The sequence below is a fragment of the Rattus rattus genome, chromosome 8 (assembly GCF_011064425.1).
Source record: "Rattus rattus isolate New Zealand chromosome 8, Rrattus_CSIRO_v1, whole genome shotgun sequence".
Lineage (NCBI taxonomy): Eukaryota > Metazoa > Chordata > Mammalia > Rodentia > Muridae > Rattus > Rattus rattus.
In genome coordinates, this window is record NC_046161.1 from 92,377,879 (window position 1) to 92,397,838 (window position 19,960).

The 19,960-nt window shown below is 46.1% G+C and overlaps 1 protein-coding gene across 1 annotated transcript in view; it reads right to left on the reverse strand.

Moving 5' to 3' along the window:
- Pccb (propionyl-CoA carboxylase subunit beta) overlaps positions 1-19,599 on the reverse strand; it is a 50,261-nt gene extending 30,662 nt beyond the window's left edge. Inside the window, exons 1-5 of the mRNA XM_032910206.1 lie at positions 19,370-19,599; positions 16,730-16,849; positions 15,422-15,490; positions 12,441-12,497; positions 8,162-8,275 (exon numbers count right to left, since the gene is read on the reverse strand). Of these exons, the coding sequence (XP_032766097.1) occupies positions 8,162-8,275; positions 12,441-12,497; positions 15,422-15,490; positions 16,730-16,849; positions 19,370-19,558 (549 nt within the window). The 5' untranslated portion in view covers positions 19,559-19,599. The remainder of the gene's footprint in view (positions 1-8,161; positions 8,276-12,440; positions 12,498-15,421; positions 15,491-16,729; positions 16,850-19,369) is intronic.
- Between the last annotated feature and the right edge of the window lie 361 nt (positions 19,600-19,960).

Genomic DNA, 19,960 nt, shown 5'->3' on the forward strand with positions numbered 1-19,960 from the left:
GGGGCTGCCTTCTGACCTCCACAGGTCACCATACATATGTGCAGCTCTACACATACATACATGCACATACATAAAAACGTATTGCATAAAACTCCTTCTTCTTTTTTTTTTTTTTTTTTTTTTTCCGGTGCTGGGGACTAAACCCAGGGCCTTGCGCTTGCTAGGCAAGCGCTCTACCACTGAGCTAAATCCCCAACCCCAAAACTCCCTCTTCTTAATTTGGGACTGGACCAAAAGCTTGACAATTAGAAGCGTTTACTAAATTCAGATCACAGTACCCACATCGGGAGACATACAACAGCCTGTAAGTCCAGCTCCTGGGGGTCCTCCACTGCACCCGAGTGGCAGACTCACAGATACACACATACTTAAAGTAATATTTTTAGAAATAAAGAGCAAGTAAAGTAATAATTATAACACTGTATTTGGGCTCATAACTTGAAACACACATACACACATGCAATAAACACACAGACATGCATATACACATACACACATGCAATAAACTTGGAAACAATTACTATTTTTTTAAAAAGTTACAATGGGGTTGAGATTAATACAAGCAATACACAATAATACACATGTAGAAAAAATATTTATTTTAAGCTACATGATGTGGTGTGCCCAGCACTTGGGAGACAAAGGCTAAGGAGTACTAGGCTAGCCTAGGCTATAAGACCCTGTTGGGCTTGGGGAAGGGAAGGAGGAGAAGAAAGAGAAAGAGAAACAACCATTATTTTGTATGCTTACTTATTTTTAATTTTTTAAAATACAGTTTTAAAAAAATCAAACAAACATAGTAGAGTGCGTTAATACTCACAGAATTAAAAAAAAAATACAGAATTCTGAAAGCTGGGGCAGAAGATTAGGAGTTTGAGGCCAATGTAGGCAATGTAAAATGTCTCCCACCCCCTCTAAAAAAGTAGAAGGAGAAAGAAAGAAACATGGAGACATTTTAAAAGTACACTAAAAGTATTAACATAGGACTATGGGCTTGGGGTAGGGTTCTCTTGTTGGTGTAAAATCGGTTTTGTTTTTAGATGGAATCTCACACTGTTGCCCAGGCCAGTCTCACACTCATGGGCTCCAGTGATCTCCTGATAAGTTGGAAATGATGCTAGGTGCCCAGCACGCAGACTCACAGGATACAGCAACACGACGGCACAGGAGACAGATGAGACAGGAAACAACTTCAGCCGCAGGGCTGTCAGAAGCACCTTTCCGGAGCCCGGGCGTCTGGTCAGACACTTTCTGGGTCGAGGAGGAAGAGGCTGGTGAATGTCACATGAGCAGCGGCTACCTTTCCGCAGCCATGACAACCACACACCTACAGTGGCAGCTGCCACCTAAGAAGGGCAAGGAAAGCCTCATCCTCGTTAGGGTCATGGCTTCTGTTCTGAGGTGCTGGAGGTCCCCACTAGGCAAACACCGTACCACTGTGCCACATCTCCAGCCAGGATGTGTACTCCCACCATTAGCTGTGGCTTCTGACGGGTCAGCAGGGCAGCAGTCTCCATTCAATTCTGATGGACTGCTTCCTTATTACAAGGAAAAGGACACTGATCCCCCCCTTGCTCTAAGCTTCTAAGAACATCTTTTTTGGTTGGTTTGTTTGTTTTGAAACAGGGTTTTTCTATGCAAAAGTTTTGGCAATCCTGGAATTCAATTTGTAGACCAGGCTAGCCTCGAATGTACAGAGATCCGACTGCCTCTGCCTCCTGAGGGCTGGGATTAGAGGTGTGGGCCACCACACCCTGCTTTTCTAGGAACATCCTTATCAAACCGTTGGTTGGACACCGGGCTGGTTAGTATCATCAAACACAACCCACAACTTGTAGGAGGCGAACTCTGGGCATGTACAAGTTCCTGGCTGGGTTAAGTTGGGAACCCACCTTAAACGCCATCACCTCCCATAGCCCAACACCAAGGGAGCCCAGCAGCAGATCTCACGTCTGTCTCCTGACTGCAGGTAGCATGTGACCAGCCAGCCCAGCCGCCTCACAACGGACCACACCCTCAAACTGGGAATTAGAATAAGCACTCCTAAAGGCACTTTTGTCACAGCTCCGAGAAAAGTAACACCACAACCCCAGAGACACTGAAACTTAAGGGTTCATATTCAATACAAAGCTGATGGATCCCACAGTCAACAAGCAGAGAGGACTGAAGGAACTCAGTTTGTAAGTTACCATCCAGCTCATGGGAGGCAGAAAGTTCAAAGCCAGCCTCAGCTACACAGTGGGATGGAGGCAAGCCTGGGCTACATGAGACCCTGACTCCAAGGAGAAAAACTTCACCAGATAGAATACTACAAATTCCCACTATTCAACAACAAATTATGGATCATAAAACAGGTGAACAGGTACAGCCATTCACGGGAAAAACACGATCTGAGGGAAAACAAACCTGAGGCAACCAGTTACCTCATAGGTGATTCCACGAGGCTCCTCCCGGGGACCTAGCAACAGCTTATGTTATCACTGTCACCACCAGGTACGCCAGGTGTGTGTGTGTGTGTGTGTGTGTGTGTGTGTGTGTGTGTGTGTGTGTGTGTGTGTGTGTGTGCCCCCCCCCCACGTTCTCTCTCTCCCTCTTCTCTCTACACCCCCCTCTTCTCTGTCCTCACAGCTCTGCCCTTCTGTCTGTCTGTCTGTCTGTCTACATGCCCATCTGTCTACCTCTACTGCTTCTCACTCCTCTCCCTTCCCCCAGTCAACCCCCTTATACCAGATGTGTTGCACGTCGTGATTTCTCAGGGCACACCTTGGCCTGGGCCTGCCAGGCACCCCTTACTGCATCATATCTCATAGCAAACCCAGACACTGAAATTATTAGTCATAGATGCTACAGCAGCTGTCCTACACATGTCTGATGGACAAAATAAAATAATAATAAACATGGGAAAAGAACTTAAGATTGAAGACAGAACCCCAGAAGTTACCATGCTGAGTAAAGGAAAACATGAACAAAGACTGGAGAACTGTGGGAAGCCATCAGGCACCAAAAGAAAGGGCCCAGTCAAATACCGGAAGAAATATAACTCCAAACTTCCCGGATTTGATAAAAGACACAAATGTTCACATTAAGAAGCTCGACAAACTCTGAGGAAGGATGAGCTCACTGACATCGCACGGTGACGCGTTTTAGTCAAACGATGAACCTCCAGCCCAGGAAGGAACCAGAAAGCAGCAGGGCAGACCGGCTTCCCTCTGACGAAGGGATCCCAGTAAGATAAACGGTCAAGCCCAGGAGGCGGCAGGACACGGTTCAAGTGCTTGATGAAAGACCCGTCAGCCAAGAATTCAACATCCAGCAAAGCAAACTTCAAGGAAGGAAGAGCAAGACATTTCCAGATAACAAAGGGTGAGGGAGGTCACCGGCAGCTGAGACATCATACAACAAACACAAAAGTCGTTCTTCCGGCTGAAATGAAATGGCACTTGACAGCCACAGGAAGCCCTGAGAAAAGAGACACTAGTCACTCTAACGTTCTAGGCAACGAGGAGAAGCGGCAAGGCCGCACTTCCGCTGGGGACGCAGCATTCCCGAGATCTGTAAGTTTGTATGGATGTCTTTAAATCTGTCAACGGAGACATCATGTGCAAAGATGAGCTCCTCAATGACGCAGACATGTAGAAGCATCACGTTCACACACTGGCGAGACTAACTTCCTTTCAACCAGTTAAGTTCTTGATTGCAATTCCACAGACAACCACTAAGAAAAAGACACTTTAAAATACAGTGAGGCTGAAGGGACGGCTCAGGGGTTAAGAGCACTGGTTGCTCCTCCAGAGGTCCCAAGTTCAATTCCCAGCAGCCACATGACAGGTTTACAACCTCTGTAACTCTAGATCCAAGATAGATAAGATCCTCTTCTGGCCTCTACAGACACTGGGCACGCCCTCGGTATACAGACAGGCACGCAGGCAAAACACCAACATGTGTGAAATAAAAACAAAGGCTAGAATTTTTGAAAAATAAAAATATGGCGAAAATTGAAGTGAAATAAAATGACTCAACTCAATACAAAAGGGGGCGGAGCTATGGCTGGGCACGGAGAGTGGGCATGGCAGGTAGCTACGCCTGGGAATGGTGACACAGGCCTGTAGGCTCAGCAGACACAGAAGGACCTAGAGCCAGGCAAGTGTGAAGTACACAGAAAGATTTTTCATTAAAAAAGGAGGGGATTGGGCTGGAGAGATGGCTCAGCGGTTAAGAGCACTTGACTGGGGTTGGGGATTTAGCTCAGTGGTAGAGCGCTTGCCTAGGAAGCGCAAGGCCCTGGGTTGGTCCCCAGCTCTGAAAAAAGAAAAAAAAAAAAAAAAAAAGCACTCGACTGCTCTCCCAGAGGTCCCGAGTTCAATTCCCAGCAACCACATGGTGGCTCACAACCATCTGTAAAGAGATCCGATGCCCTCTTCTGGTGTGTCTGAAGACAGCTATGTGTACTTATATATAATAAATGAATAAATAAATCTTTAAAAAAAAAAAAAAAAGGAGGGGATTAGGGGGTAAGGGAGTCCAGAAAGAAGTCTTGGGATAAACCTGCTTGTTGCCCAACTCCCACCCCAGCATTCCTTTAATGGAAGAAGAAAATTAATTCTCACAAGTTGCTGTCTGACCTCCATGCATGCATTACCGCATAGAGATGTCCACACACACATAAATATAAGAAGTAAAGAGCCATAAAGGGCGGGGTCTGGGGTTAGGAGCACCTGCTGCTCCTCCAGGGAACCCAAGTGCAATTCCAGCACCCAGATCATGCAGCTCACAGCACCTATTAACTCCAGCTCGAGGGGAACGGGTGGCCTCTTCTGGCCTCCAACAGGCACCTGCACACTTGTGGCATGCACTCACGCACATATGTGCACTCACGCACATATGTGCACACACACACACACACACACACACACACGTGCACACAGGCACATGCACACACAAGCACACAACAATTAAAACTGTTTAAAAGCTATAACAAAAGAATCCAGGCACCAAAAATCCATCTCCTAAGAGACTAACAGACTGGACTTTTAAGAGATGACATACATGCTGTTTATAGTTTTACTTTTGACAAAAGAACTCAAAAAAAGTTAAGAATAAGAGATTTTTAAAAAAAATTCATGAGAGGAAAACATAGAGCCATGGTGGCTACATGATCAGATAAAGCAACTTTAAAAAAAAGTTATCAAGGGGCTGGGGATTTAGCTCAGTGGTAGAGCGCTTACCTAGGGCGCAAGGCCCTGGGTTCGGTCCCCAGCTCAAAAAAAAAGAACCAAAAAAAAAAGTTATCAAATTCAAAGTTATCACATATGGGTCGGGCACAGTGGTCCATGTCTTTAATCCCTGAGAGGTCGAGGCAGACAAATCTCTGTGAGTTCTAAGCTAACCTGGTCTGCACAGTAAGTTCCAGAACAGCTAGAGCTGTATACAGAGATCCTCAAAACCTAAACAAACAAACAATGCTATCATGTATCAGGGCCCAAAACACATAGGAAATATAACAGTTATAAAAATGAATAGCAAAAGCCCAGAAAGGCAGCTGTCAGGTAAAGGCCTTGCCGCCAAGCACGAACACTTAGGACTCACCTGGTAGGAGAGACTGGGCCACTGGCAGTTGTCCTAGACTACAACATGCTCCGTGGCATGTACCCAAGCAAGGGTAACCCAGCAGAAGTAAATGAAATTTTTTTTAAATTTATATAATTGAAAAAATCAAGAAAAAGTTTCAAATGTCTACAACTAACAGAGTCCTCAAATTGATAAATCAGAAAGAGCCTTAAGACATAAGAACCAAAACCCTGTCAGACACCAAGGGGGAAAGAACCAGGTGTGTGGTGATGATCAGAGACACCTCTTCTTTTTTTTTTTTTTTTTTTAAGATTTATTTATTTATTATATATAAGTACACTGTAGCTGTCTTCAGACACACCAGAAAGAGGGCATCAGATCCCATTACAGATGGTTGTGAGCCACCATGTGGTTGCTGGAATTGAACTCAGGACCTCTGAAGAGCAGTCAGTGCTCTTAACCACTGAGCCATCTCTCCAGCCCCGAGACGCCTCTTGTAATAATGGACAGCAGATAGAGAGTTAAGAGCAGATTGACCACTATAAAACAATACATAGCTAATTTCCCAAGAGGCCATTGAACAGACGACATAGCCTCAAGCTGGGCACGGGGGCTCGTGCCTGAAAGCCCAACACTTGGGAGACTGAGGCAGGAAGCTAAGTTCAAGGCCTGTCTTAGCTGAATCTGTGACCCGTGAAAGCACTTGGTTCCCAAGTTCAGAGCCCCAGGTAATGATTCTACAACTACAGAAATGTATGAGGTTTAATACACTGAGCTGCATGCCACAAGGGGTGGATTTCTCGGTTTTTAAGTTAAACTTCAATAAAGGTTGGGGTTTTGTTTGCTTGTTTCTTTTTAATGTCAAGGTCAGGTTAGGTACAGTGGCATAAGTCTTTAATCCTAGAATGTGGAAGGGACAGACAGGGATGAGTTCAGGACCAGTCTAGCCTATACAAGCTCCAGGTCAACATGGGAACTACAGAGTGAGACCCAGTCCAAAAGAAAGTCTTAACACTTTAAACTAAGATCATGAGAAACAAAGAGTACAGAACGGTCCCAAATTAAAGGAAGAGAATAAAGAGGTATGACAATTGGGTTCATTGCAGGTCAGGAACAAAAGCTGAGGAAGGAAAGAGAGGGGAAGGGAGAGGGAGAGGAAGAGGAGGAGAGAAGAGGGGTAGAGGGGGCAAGAGGGGAGGGAGAGGAAAGGAGAGAAGAGGAGAATGGGGGAAGGGAGGAAAAGAGAAGGAAAGGAAACCATTAAGGGTTTATTAAGGCCACTAGATAAAGACTATGGATATTAACAACAGATCAATGTTATATCTCCTTTTACATTTATATTCTGGTTAATGATCCCCAGAAATACACAGTGAAGGACTTAAGAGCTAAAGGAAGCAAAAATGTCACCAATTTGCCCTCAAATGTTTCAGAACAATGTAACATGCAAGTATGTATTTCTAGAGAGAAGGCTACACTGAGTGGAGGTAGCGCATCTGGTCAAAGGGCACAGGGGAGATCTGAGGTCTGAAATTACATCACAATTAAAAGTTACCAGAAAGTAACAATGCAGTACCAAAGAATGGCAGGGTCCTGTGACAAGCAGGCGCTGCAAGCAATTCATTCAACACCACAGATCTCAAAGGTGCTAAGGCCGGGCTCCTGGAAACAGCAGCAGCTTAGCATATATCGCATGATATCCCCAAACCCAGCCACACCCTAAAACATGGCCATGTCTCTGGGGGCCTCTTTTTCCCCTATATAACAGACATGGTTTCCAAACCATGAGAGGCGAAGGCCTTCCAGACCTCTCTGTACTGGACAAGCAACCACATAACTTGAGAGGAGAGATTAAAAAACTTGTTTGGAACATCCAAAAATTGGGTAGCTCTTCAAGTAACGCGCATACACTTACAATTTACTGAGGATCTCACACACACAAACATTTCAAAGGATCGTGAAGGGCAGTGACCAGGGACAAGATATTTGTCCTTCTGAAGGGGTGGGATGGACAGCCCTAGGCTGACTAGAAACTGCCTGTTTCCTCTCTCTCTCCTATCAGACCGCCATCCCCGTCTCCCTCATCAGACATCTCATGTGTTGGATAATGTAGGTATCCGAAATGATGTCCTCCAAGAGTTTCTGACAATGAGATCTGGAAAGATTTCTTTCTTCTTTGTATTAATGTTTAAACTTTGTATAATAAATAGTCCCTAATGTTTAAAAAAAAAGTAAAGAGTACTTAAAAAAAAAACTTAATTCTAGCTAATCAGTTTACTTTAACATTCCTTACCATATCTCTCTCATAAAAAGATAGATAGATAGATAGATAGATAGATAGATAGATAGATAGATAGAAGAAAACATTTCCAAGTTCTCTCTCCTCATGAATGACCTTGAACTAATTATTTATCCAACATCTGGCCCTCTCTCAAGAACAGGAAGCAGGCTTTGCAGCTCACCTGGCCAGTCATCCGACCTTCATCCCACCCACTGTGGCAGTGACAGAGATGACTGAGTGGCATAGGGCAGAGGACAATGTGGGGGACAGGCACCAGCACACACTCACAGACAACTCTGTTCATAGGTTTCTCACCAGGAAGATGTCTGCGTAGCCAGCCAAGGACTCCACCCCCTCCTGGATTCTGGCGCCCCCGGAGTCATTGAGCCCGATCACTGGAGCCCCCACTGTTATGGCCTGGTCCATGATCTAAAACGGTATAGAAAAATTTCATGAGACATCTGCTCTGGTTACCAAAAACAGCAATGTCAAAACCCCTTGCTGGGCCAAGGAGATGGCTTATGTCTTGGTGAGTGAAAGCGTCACCAGACTAAGGGGGCACAGCCTGTGCCCTGACAAGTCAAGTCCAACTGTCCATCCCCAATAACCCATGAAAGGAGTCAAATGAATAGTGAAAAGCAGAAAAGGGAGATTTATTCAGTGTCACCACACAGGGAAGAAGGACGAAAGGATCCAGAATCCACCAACCCTAAGTCATCTAGGGGTCCTGGCAAGGTATGGTTACCCCCACCACACACACACACACACACACACACACACACACACACACACACACACACACACACAGAGCTTTCCTACAAGGTCATCTGATGAGCTGTGAATCTTTCTCCAGTGTTGTAGGATATCCACAAGAGAAGACTGCTCGGACATGGGTTTAAGCCAACAGAAGGTCTTTATGTCGACTGTACTAGGTGTTCAGGATCCCAGGGTAGCCCTGAGCTTTCTCAAGGTGAACCACATTCTGGGTTGACATGCTTCAGTTAACAAGAACATTTAGCCAGAAGCTGAACTACAAAAGCCAAAAAGCAAGGTTAGGACATTTAGAGATTTTTCCAGTACGATGGACTTTGATAGATTAGGTCTGTTTTCATTTTTTGGCAGGTGGTGCTGTCTATGTGCTGAGTTTTACAACCTGAATGACACTCCCATTATGGAGTCAGTTGTGCTAGGGTCTGAGGCTTGTTACACCAGGAGACACATCCTCCTCTGGATGCCTCCAGGGTTTCAGCCATGTTTCTCCCTGCAGGAGATTCACAGGAAGTTTACATTTTTTGCAGCCCATTCTTCCAACAGTTCAGTAGCCAAAGAGGGGTGTGTGGGTGTCTCTTCTTATCAGTGGTCCTGTAACCTTCCTAACGCTGAGATCCTTTAATACTGGCCCATATATTAACCTGGGCCAGGCCCGCTCCAACAGATTTTCCTCCTGGGTCAACAGTTCTGACAGCTTCGTGTGCAGCATCCCTTAGATTGTTAGTGAAGCCCATTTACTTCATTATGTCACGTAACCATTACACCCAAAGCAGTAAAAAAGGAAAACCAGGAAGGTTTAAAGGTAATTGGCTAGCCCGGCCATGAAAGTACATGTCTTTAATCCCAGCACTTGGGAGGCAGAGGCAGAGGCAGGCAGAGCTCTGAGTTCGAATCCAGCCTGGTCTATGGAGCAAGTTCCAGGACAGCCAGGGCTGCACAGAGAAACCCTGTCTCAAAAGATAAAAATAAAAATAAAAATAAAAAATAAAAATAAGTAAAAATGGGAATTTGGTAAAGGTCTCTAAAGTAACACATGTCTAAAATCCAGGTAGCTTCATTACAGAGGAAAATTTACCCGGCTATTAATAATTTGATATTACTTCCAAAATTCTCTGAGCACCGACGATGCTAGCATGACTCCTTGGACCATCTCTGTCTAGTAGGCTGTGTCTGGGGAGCTTTCCTTGTTTGGTTGGCTGCTTGAGGTTCTGTTTGTGCTCGAGTTTCTTCTTCAGCCGAATTCGGAATTGACTCCAAGATCTGTTCACGTTAGGCACGTATCCTATCACAGAGCTCAAAGCTCAGTCCTCCAGAGTGGTTTTAAAATACCTTCATGCGGGGCTGGGGATTTAGCTCAGTGATAGAGCGCTTGCCTAGGAAGCGCAAGGCCCTGGGTTCGGCCCCCAGCTCCGAAAAAAAGAACCAAAAAAAAAAAAAAAAATACCTTCATGCATGGGCTGGAGAGATGGCTCAGTGGTTAAGAGCACCAGCTCTTGGCAAAAGCCCCCAATTCAGTTCCTAGAATCCACAGGGCAGTTCACAACCATCTGTAACTCCAGTTCTAGAGGATGCAACATCCTCTTCTGGCCTCTGCAGGCACCAGGCACACGCAGTACATAGACATACATACCAGCAAAAATAACTCCTTTTCATAAAAACACTACTGTTACTTCATGCAATCTTTGTACTGTTCGTTACATTTTAGCGCCTGGACTCTGCCTACATCTTTTTTTGGGATCCCCAGAATCTCAAGGTGGCTGTGAATGCATGCATGATCTACAAACTTGCATTAGAAAAAGTTTACATTTTCACCCATATGAACAACATACAGAGAGTATCTAACGCTTCCTCTGCTTATGAACTCACAACTGTGCCTTTGCCATTATTAGAAACCAGAAGCTTCTGCTACATTAAAATTGCTGAGCTCCAGAATTTTCTCACTCGAGCCTTGTTTGAATTATACCAGTAAAAAGAGTCACGGCTAAGTCTCATTATTTAATGCACTGATAAGTACATATATTAATGAGCCAGACTGCACGGAGCCATATTGGATTTGGGCCTAGCCGCTTTTTGAACTGCTTGGCTCAAAGTGGCTAGGTGACTCTGGGCTGTTTGACCACAGAGACTCACCCCTAAGATGACTGCCATAAGTCTTAAGATTGTTGGACAAAGCCTCTCCCATGAATTTACGGCACAGGAAGATAACATTCAAGGGATGCCTCAGCTCGAGCAGATACCAGTTATCTCCTCAGTCTACACCCAGTGTCTCCACCACCTGACCTCATCGCCTGACTTCTTTGCCTCCAGCTATCACTGCCTATACCCTCATCTCCCCCTCCTTCATATTTCACAAAGGTCACTCCCCCTACTTGAAAGCCTTAAAAGCTGTAACGTTCATCCCAATAAACGAGACCTTGACAACAGAATCTTGCTTGGTCTCCTCTTCACCCCCATTTTGGCCCACAGGTAGAAAGCCTCTTCGGGACCCTGAATAACTGGGTCCCCGCTGGCGGGGACACCAGACAGTGGTATACGCCTTCAATCCCAGCCTTCAGGAGGCAGAGGTAGGTAGACTGATGTGGGGTTTGGCCTAATGCCGCTTGTGTTATGATGTTAATTTTGGTTCCCCAAAACCTGCTAACACTAGTGTCTGCACAGAAGACACCTAGAGACCCTGCCCCCAGTTGGCTCCGATTGGTAAATAAACATGCCAGCAGCCCATGGCTGGGCAGGACAGAGGCGGACCTTTAGGGTCCCTGGGGTTGGGAGAGAGAAGGAAGGAGGAGAATCTCCTTGAGAGGGGCCTAGGATAGACCAGTCCTGTAAGAACTCAGGTAGGTGGCTCAGTGGCCACTTCCCCAACTGGGCGTCTGGAGTAGCAGCGATGAAATACAGATTTTAAAGGATGTTAACTCCAGAATACCAGAGGGGAATGTTTGCTAGCAGCAGGAAGGATTAGAAGTGCCCAGCCTTTAATCCAGCCAAGACATAGCAAAATTAACTGGCGCTCACATTCGTCCATGCATCTTTCATTTACGAATCCAGAGAGCTCCTGGGAGGGTCCAGCTTGTGTGCTACCCACCATGAGCTAAAATGGTTAATTAATTTGTAGTTACAATGGACTCTGAATTTGAGGCCAGCTTTGTTTAAAGCCCAGACTACACAAAGAAACCCTTTCTTAAAATAATAACAACAACGTATATTACAGATATGTTTTTGAATTCTTTCACTCCTCACAGGCAGAGGCTGAGGAGAATGTTGACTGCCTTCCTCCATCACCCTCAATCTTATTTTTTGAGACAGGGTCTCTCAATGACCCCAAAGCTTGCTGTTCTAGCTACATTGGCTGGCAAACTTCCAGGATCTGCCTGTCCCCCAAAAGCTGGGGTTACAAGCACTTGTGGTCACACTGGGGTTTTATGTAAGAGCTGGGGATTTGAACTCGGGTCCTTCTGTTTTCACACCAAGCACTCATACCCACTGTACCACCTCTCCAGCCCCTCAAGCCTTGTAATCTTAGATGTTACTTTACGCATGGAGAAAGGTGGGGGTTGCCAGGAGGGCAGAGGAAGGAAGGCAGGGAGCTAAGGAAAGAGGGGAAGGGTTGGAGAAGAGAGCGGAATGGACAGAATGAATGTGGGTGTAGATCTTACCACGGTCATGCGGACAGCACATAAAACCTTTAAGAAATGAGCCGTCTCTCTGGCTGGTGTCGCTCTGCTACAGACCTACTCTGGCTCTGCTCTCTGCACCCCCGGAATACTCAGCGTGGGCCACAGAAGCTGGTGGAAGCAGTGGGTTATTCTCGACGGTAAACACTTACTTTGCAGATCTTCTGAGCATGTGCGCCTGACAGACTGCCTCCAAAAACTGTAAAATCCTGAAAAGAAAAACAATTAAAGCAGCAATGAAACCATAATGACGAGGCAGAGCGGAAGACCCGATGGGGAGACACGGGAAACTCACACTGCTGAAGGCGCTTCAGACGTTCAAAACACTAGAAAGAAAAAAGCCTCTAACTCATAGATTATTCCCTAAGGTAGTTAATAAAATAGCTTAAAGGGAGTTCGTGGAGCACCGGGGTCAAAAGACTTAGTCTTTGTTCTACAAAAAAACGACTCAGAGCTCTGTACAATTAACCCTGCTAGAGTCTACAGTGTCAGACAAACACTGCCGCTTCCAGGAAGTATGGATTCTGGAAAAGGGAGAGGAAGACGAAAGGCAACCAGAGTCCTGCAGCCCCTCCCAGTCCCTGTGTCTGAAAACTTCACACTAGGGGTGTCTGATAAGCATGAAGATGATAGCAGTAGGCTAGCCCAGGATAGCAGCAGGCTAGCCCAGGGGAACTAGAATTACAAGGATACATGACTGAGAGGAAGGAAGGAAGGAAGGAAGGAAGGAAGGAAGGAAGGAAGGAAGGAAGGAAGGAGACACCTGCAGAGGGGACACCAAGGAGGAACAAGGATGGGGGTTGGGTAGACATAAAATTAGGAATAAGCCTGTGTTAGAACTCAGGGAGCTCTTCACCTTTAGAGGGGAAAAGCTATTCCTATAAAAACAAAAACAAGAACAAAACAAATCAACTGCACCAGAGTCATCCAGACTCAGGGTCACTGGTCTGAAAGAAAGCAAAAGTAAGGATGAAAACCAGAGATCAGAAGCCATAGAAGCAGGGGGACGGGGATAGGATGGGGGTTTCCAGAGGGGAAACTGGGAAAGGGGATAACATTTGGAATGTAAACAAATAAAAATCCAATTTAAAAAGAAGAAGAAGAAGCCTTGAGTACTAAATCCACCCTGAGGGCTCCTTCCTCTCCATAGAGCATGCTGACAGCCAGTACCCAAGGGAAGGAGGACGCGTTTCTGGAAAAACAGAAACACCCCAGAAAACCTACCTGTGTCTGTATCCTGGGGATCACAATGAAGAAGCTGGCTCATTGCCCCCTAAGTCTGGTACCCAGCCTCTTTTGAATGTCCATTTTCCCTAATCAGGTCCTCAAACTTTCCAGGTTGGCTCCTCTGTGGTCCAAAGCATTTGCCTGGAGCCTCTCTTACCCTGTCTGTGGTCTCCTGTGTTGTCCCATTCTACCTATAAATTGGCATTTTCACAATGAGAGCCCTGTCTTCACCATCGCCAACTCCCTTCCTCTCTTCTACTTACTCCAGGAGCAGAGACGGTGCTCAAAAATACCAAAATTATGATAAGTCTGAATTTCTGTACTGGCTGTCAGTAGGCAGACACGGCCAGAGAACTCTATTGGTCCTATCATTTCTACGCTGCCTTCTTTATGAATGTGTGCCCAGCTCTTAAAAATTGAAAGGAAATAATGTGAACTTCAACATTTGGCTGACCCAAATAGAAAAATCTATTATGAAATAGCCCAAGATATATCATGTTTCTACCGCTGTGTTAACAAAGTAACACAAACTCATGACTTAAGACAACATACTTCTATTCTCTCACATTCTGTGGCTTACAAGGGGCCTCACTGGGCTATAACCAAGGTCAATGTGTCTGGGACCTCTCAGGAGGTTTCAAGGGCAGTCTGTTCATCTTTTCTAAGCCTCTGGAGATGGTGCCCATTGCTGCTTTCAAAGGATTCTTCTCTATTTTCTAAGGCAGGAACAACAGGTGGAGGAGTCCTCTCTTCCACTTTTAAAGACCCTCGTGATTACATTTGACCACCTGGGAAACCCTAGCCATTCTATCATAAGGTCAATCAGAATCTTCACTCTTCTTTACCGCGTCATAGCACACAGCTTCTAGAGGTTAAAACTTTGGACATGAAGGGCTAAAGAGACGGCTCGGCTGTTAGGAAAATTGGCTACTCTTCCAAAGGATCCAGGTTTGATTCCTAACACCCACTTGGTGTTCATAACCATCTGCAGGTAACTCTAGATCCAGGGAATTCTGATGCCCTCTTCTGGCATACACATGGCGCAAAGACATATTGGCAAGCAAAACACCCATACATATAAAATACTAATTTTCAAAAACAACAATTTGTAAATTACATATATCCTTGTAGGGTTCTGCCTACAAGGTCCAACTCAGGTCTCACTGTGCCCCAGTTTCATCGCTTTTGATGGAACCTCCCAAAATGTATTTGAATATTTTCAAAGAGGTCCAGAGCTCAGGGACCCATGCTTTTTTTTTTTTTTTTTTTTTTTTTTTTTTTTTGGAGCTGGGGACCGAACCCAGGGCCTTGCGCTTCCCTAGGCAAGCACTCTACCACTGAGCTAAATCCCCAACCCCAGACCCATGCTTTTAAGAATCAACTTCATCTGCTCAGGCTGTCCCTGGGTCCTCCATGCAGACCAGAACCCTGTGCCCCACAGCCATACACAGTCAGAAGAATCAACTCATTCTTTGAACAACTTCACACAAGCCTACTGCCCTGCCACCACCTCCCAGACAAAGACAAAGGCCTCTTCCTTCCCAAGAAGAAAACAGCATTAGGACTACATATGAGGCTGGAGAGATGGCTCAGTGGTTAAGAGCACTGACTGCTCTTCCAGAGGTCCTGAGTTCAATTCCCAGCAGCCACATGGTGGCTCACAACCATCTGTAAAGAGATCCGATGCCCTCTTCTGGTGTGTCTGAAGACAGCTACAGTGTACTCATATACATAAATTTAATAAATCTTTAAAAAAATAAAGACTACATATGAATACAAAACAAAACAAATCTGTCATGTGCCCCAAACTATAAGCAAGACTTTTATTTCCCCAAATTGTGTTTCACATAATTTGCTCCTGGCTCTACCTTCCAGGTGAGCTTCATTTACTGAAGTTTGGACATACCTGACTGAAGACATAAACCAATCGTCCATTGATCCTGCCCCGTCCAGTGACCACACTATCTCCAGGAAACTGTCAGAGAAATGGAAAAATAAAGGTTAAAAAAAAAAAAACCCAACCCAAATACTTCTTTTTCATGACAGGTTTCTTTATGTAGTTCTGGCTGTCCTAAAACTAGCTCTGTGAATCAGGCTGGCCTCGAACTCACAGAGATCTCACTGCCTCTCCCTCCCAGGAGCTGGGATTTAAGGCATGAGCCACCACCACCATGCCCAAATGCTTCTTATAGTCAAGTTGGCATAATGCCTTAGTGAAAAGAGTTTCTAAGGTTTGGCTTGAAGAAGGTTCAAACTAAAAACCAAAGTTTGGTTTAGTCCCAGTACACCAATAAATAGATAGAGAGAGAGATAGATAGACAGACAGACAGATAGGCAAAATAACTACAAGAGGGCCTCCCAGCCATTTACTCTTGAGATGAGCACATAAGGAAACATAGCTGAGCTTTGAATGGTGGCACATGCCTGGAATCCCAGCAAAAACTAAGAAGGGAGAATCCTTAAAGTTTGAGGCCATCCTTGGCTACATAGCAACATCCAGAGAGAGAGAGGGGGCGGGGAGAGAGAGAGTGTGTGTGCACTTGCATAGCAGCTCTCCCAAAGTCACACATTCCCACCAAAACCCACTGTTTTTCATGGAAACTCCAGCGTTAGCATGTCGATAATGACTCAGATAGAGACTGCTGAGTTCATCCAAAGAGCTCCACACACCCATGGGAAACAATCTGGTCTTACTGACCTCATAGACTCAGAGGTGCAGGGTGTATGTGGTGCATGTCTGTGATTCCACTCAGGAGGCTAAGGCCAAGAGGTACAAGAGTTCAAGGCCAGCCTGGGCTATGTAAAGATCTAAGGTAGTCTGTGACATGGTCAGACAAGTTGAAAAAAATAATAAAAACACCTAAACATAGGCTCAAACTTAAGACGTATCAAAAGCATCAACTAGCCTGCATTTGGATGAGGTCCTGGTTCTCGGAAGCCACCGGAATGATCCTCCTTCCAAACCTGTCATTCTGTATGATGGGGAATAGAACCTGCAACCTTGGAAATTGAACCTGCGTGGCACTGCAGAGAATAAACAGCCACCCGCAGTCATCTGCAGACAAAGCTGAAGCTAGGAGAGAACCCGATGGCCCCCTCAGTACTTCTCCAGTGAGCCTGAGATAAAAGCGATATGGACTCTTTGCTGTGGTGGGAGGGAAGGCCAGCAAGCCATGGGAAGTGCTCACACCACAGCTGGAACGCATAAACATACCTTATTCTTCTCGGCAGCCATTCCGAAGTCCGCACACCTGTGCTCCACAAACATGTCGCTCTCCACGAAGCTGCCAGGATCCAGCAGGAGACTGATCCGCTCCCTGGCTGTCAGCTTTCCCTACAACACAAGGATCCGTTGGTGACGTCACCACAGATCAAGTTAACAGGCAGGTAAGATGCACTGGCAGGAATGTCAGGGCACAGGCTTTTCACCTTTGCCCCCATGCAAAAGGCTCCATTCTATCTGTTCTTGCCCGAGGTAGACAGGCACTAGTGATAGACTTTGTTTCAGCCAGGACAGCAGGGTAGATGAGATGCTCCAGGAGCCATTTGCCTGTGGAAGGAAACCCAAGGAGGAGGGAGGAAACTGAGGCAGGCTCAGTGAGGGTCAGAGATTGCAGGCTCCTTTCAGAGAAGCACACTTCAGCCAGGCGCAACCCCTCCCCTCCAGCGCTCAGCCTCCACCTCAGGGCACTAATGGGTTCTGCCTTCAGAAGGGCTTGCTCTTCTTCTACGTTAAGTGGGATCTCCACTTAAAGACACGCTAACTGACAAAGCTAAGACCCCATAGCAGGGATCTGTGGAGGGATGGGGAAAGTACAGGGTGCTGGAGAGGTTCTTGAGGTTAAAAGAAAATGGCTAGAGATACAGTTCGAGTGGTAAAGGACTTGCCTATTGTGTGCAAAAGCACTGGGTTCAATCCCCAGTACCACATATACTGCTTATGGTAGTGAATGCCTGTAATCCCAGAGCTGGGGAGTGGGTGGGTGGGGGAGGGGTTGGTTAGAAGCAGAGGGATCAGAAATTCAGCATCGGGCTGGAGATTCAGCACTGATCTTCCAAAGGTCCTGAGTTCAATTCCCAGCAACCACATGGTGGCTCACAACCATCTGTAATAGAACCCAGTGCCCTCTTCTGGCATGTCTGAAGAGAGCAACAGTGTATTCACATACATAAAATAAATATGTTTTTAAAAGTTCAGCATCAACCTTGGCTGCAAAGAAAAGTCTAGGCCAATCGGGTTGCATGAGACCCTAATTTAAAAATTAAATATTCCTTTCAGAAGAAGTTGAAGCCTCAATCTACCAAGAGCCTCCATGCCAAAACCTCAAATCTGTAAATTCCTACTGTATCAAGAAAGCAACACATAGACACCAGTAAACAAACAAAACTTTTTAAAACTTTAAATTAGTTATTCTAAGAAAATAGGAAAAGCCAATGATTATGGAAAACAAACTTCTGTTTACTTCTGGGGGAAACAATCTAACAATTATGTAGATAGATAGATAGATAGATAGATAGATAGATAGATAGATAGATAGATAGATAGGCAGACAGATTGATAACTTTCTGGTCCTCTTTTAGGACATCTGACTCACAGACATAAAGAAAACTGTGCTTAAAGGGAACACAAGTCAGCCTCCCGCTAAATACGCTCTGACTGCAGAAACCGGCTCTGAAGGCCTTAATATAAGCGCATCAGGGTCTACCTGGGAGGAATAGGCAACGGTGCCTCAAGAGAGAGGTTACGGGAGCAGTTGACAGGTTTTCCCAGGAAACTTAATAGCACCTCAGCGGGACCCCAAGTGGGGCTCATGGCTCACCACAAACCTTTCAAGCACACATACACCCCTAAGAGTCAAGAGGACTAGTTATCCTTGAGCATTTTCAGATGAAACTCAGGACATCTGAATCAACATTTGACCTAGACTTAAGACCCAGATCTTCACACTTTTGAGTAGGACTTCTATGCCCTTCACATGGAGTCCTTCCCTCAGGGCACCTTCCTGTTAACTCATCCAGTTCTTCTGTCAGGACTCACACATGAGTCAAGGACACATTGGGCAAGTCTGGCTTCAAGTCTAGGGTCACGTCTTCCAGCTTGTTTTTTCTGCTGCTAAATGACCTCTCCAGAGAAACTCAAAAGTGATTCAGTGCCTCGGCTGTTAGCCGAGTAGCCTGAGAGTTTATACAAAGTCCACCTGCTTCCTACGCAGCAGATCCATACAGGGAACTCCCAAGAGGCCGAACTGACTTCCTCGGGCACAGGCATCGCAAGTCCCTGGCATGCACGGAGACCCCATCCCAGATTAATGTGAACGCAAGCAGGTTTTTTCTAATACTTCGTGCTTCCTTCCCGGTGAAGGGAGAGAAAAACAAAAACAAAAACAAAACAAAACAAAACAAAACAAAACAACAACAACAACAAAAGAAAAACACCTGCCATAAACTCTGGCAGCGCGAGAACAATCTGATCTTTTTAAATCAGAGCCTGTGGACAACTAGTGAAGCAATCTTATTCTAACACGATGTGGAAGGCATTGTTCTGTTTAAGATGCTTTTTAAAAACCAGCTTCCGAAAAGTTCCCAGCTGCTAAGTGGGGCGCAGCGGAGACCGGTCATATGCATCCATGCGATCAATGCCCACCACCACCATCTGGGAACCTCCCTAAGGGTGCAGATGCTCGCCCTTGCCTACTGACACCCAAGGGGGCTCAAGGTTCTCCAGGTGAAAGTTCTCGCCGCGCCCCTCCCAGGTACCGCGCCTATTGGCTGGGAGGCTCTGGGGGGCGCGAGCCCGGCGCGCTGTGATAGGTCGCGAGCGGAGGGGCGGGATGCGCTGGCTCCCGGGACTCACTCGCTTGTGCTGCGCGTCGATGCGTCGCTGGCCTCCTCCCAGCAGCGCGGCATGGCGCTTGTTTTCGATGCGCTCGTTAACTGAGACCGGCTGGCTGCAAAGACTGCGGATTGTGGTGCGGAGGCCGCAGTTCAGAACTCTGAGCCTCGTTCCAGCTGCCATCGCCCGAATCCGAATCGCCGCCGCCATTTTTTAACTCTGCCAGCTTGCCACCCCACTTCAGGACGCATGCGCAGAGAGCGTAGCCATAGCGGGTCTGCGCCTGCGTGTCGTCGCTGGACCCAGAGCTCCTAGCAGTCACAGGCTAACTTACACTCAGGCTCAAGGCGGTCCTGTGTGGGTGTGCTGGTAAATACCTGCCTTTCAGATCTGTGCCTGTGTGACTACACAGGACAAGGACTTCATTCCTTGCTCTGCGTTAGCCATCTAAACCCCGGGCTTCGTCGACCTACGTCCCCCCAAAATGAGTAGATAATGAGCTCTAACCAACTTTTATCAAACGCGGTGCCAGGTTTTGCTCTTGCAACATGACTTGAAATAATTCACATCCAGATTTCACAATGAGATACACAAGAACAGAAATATGTCTGA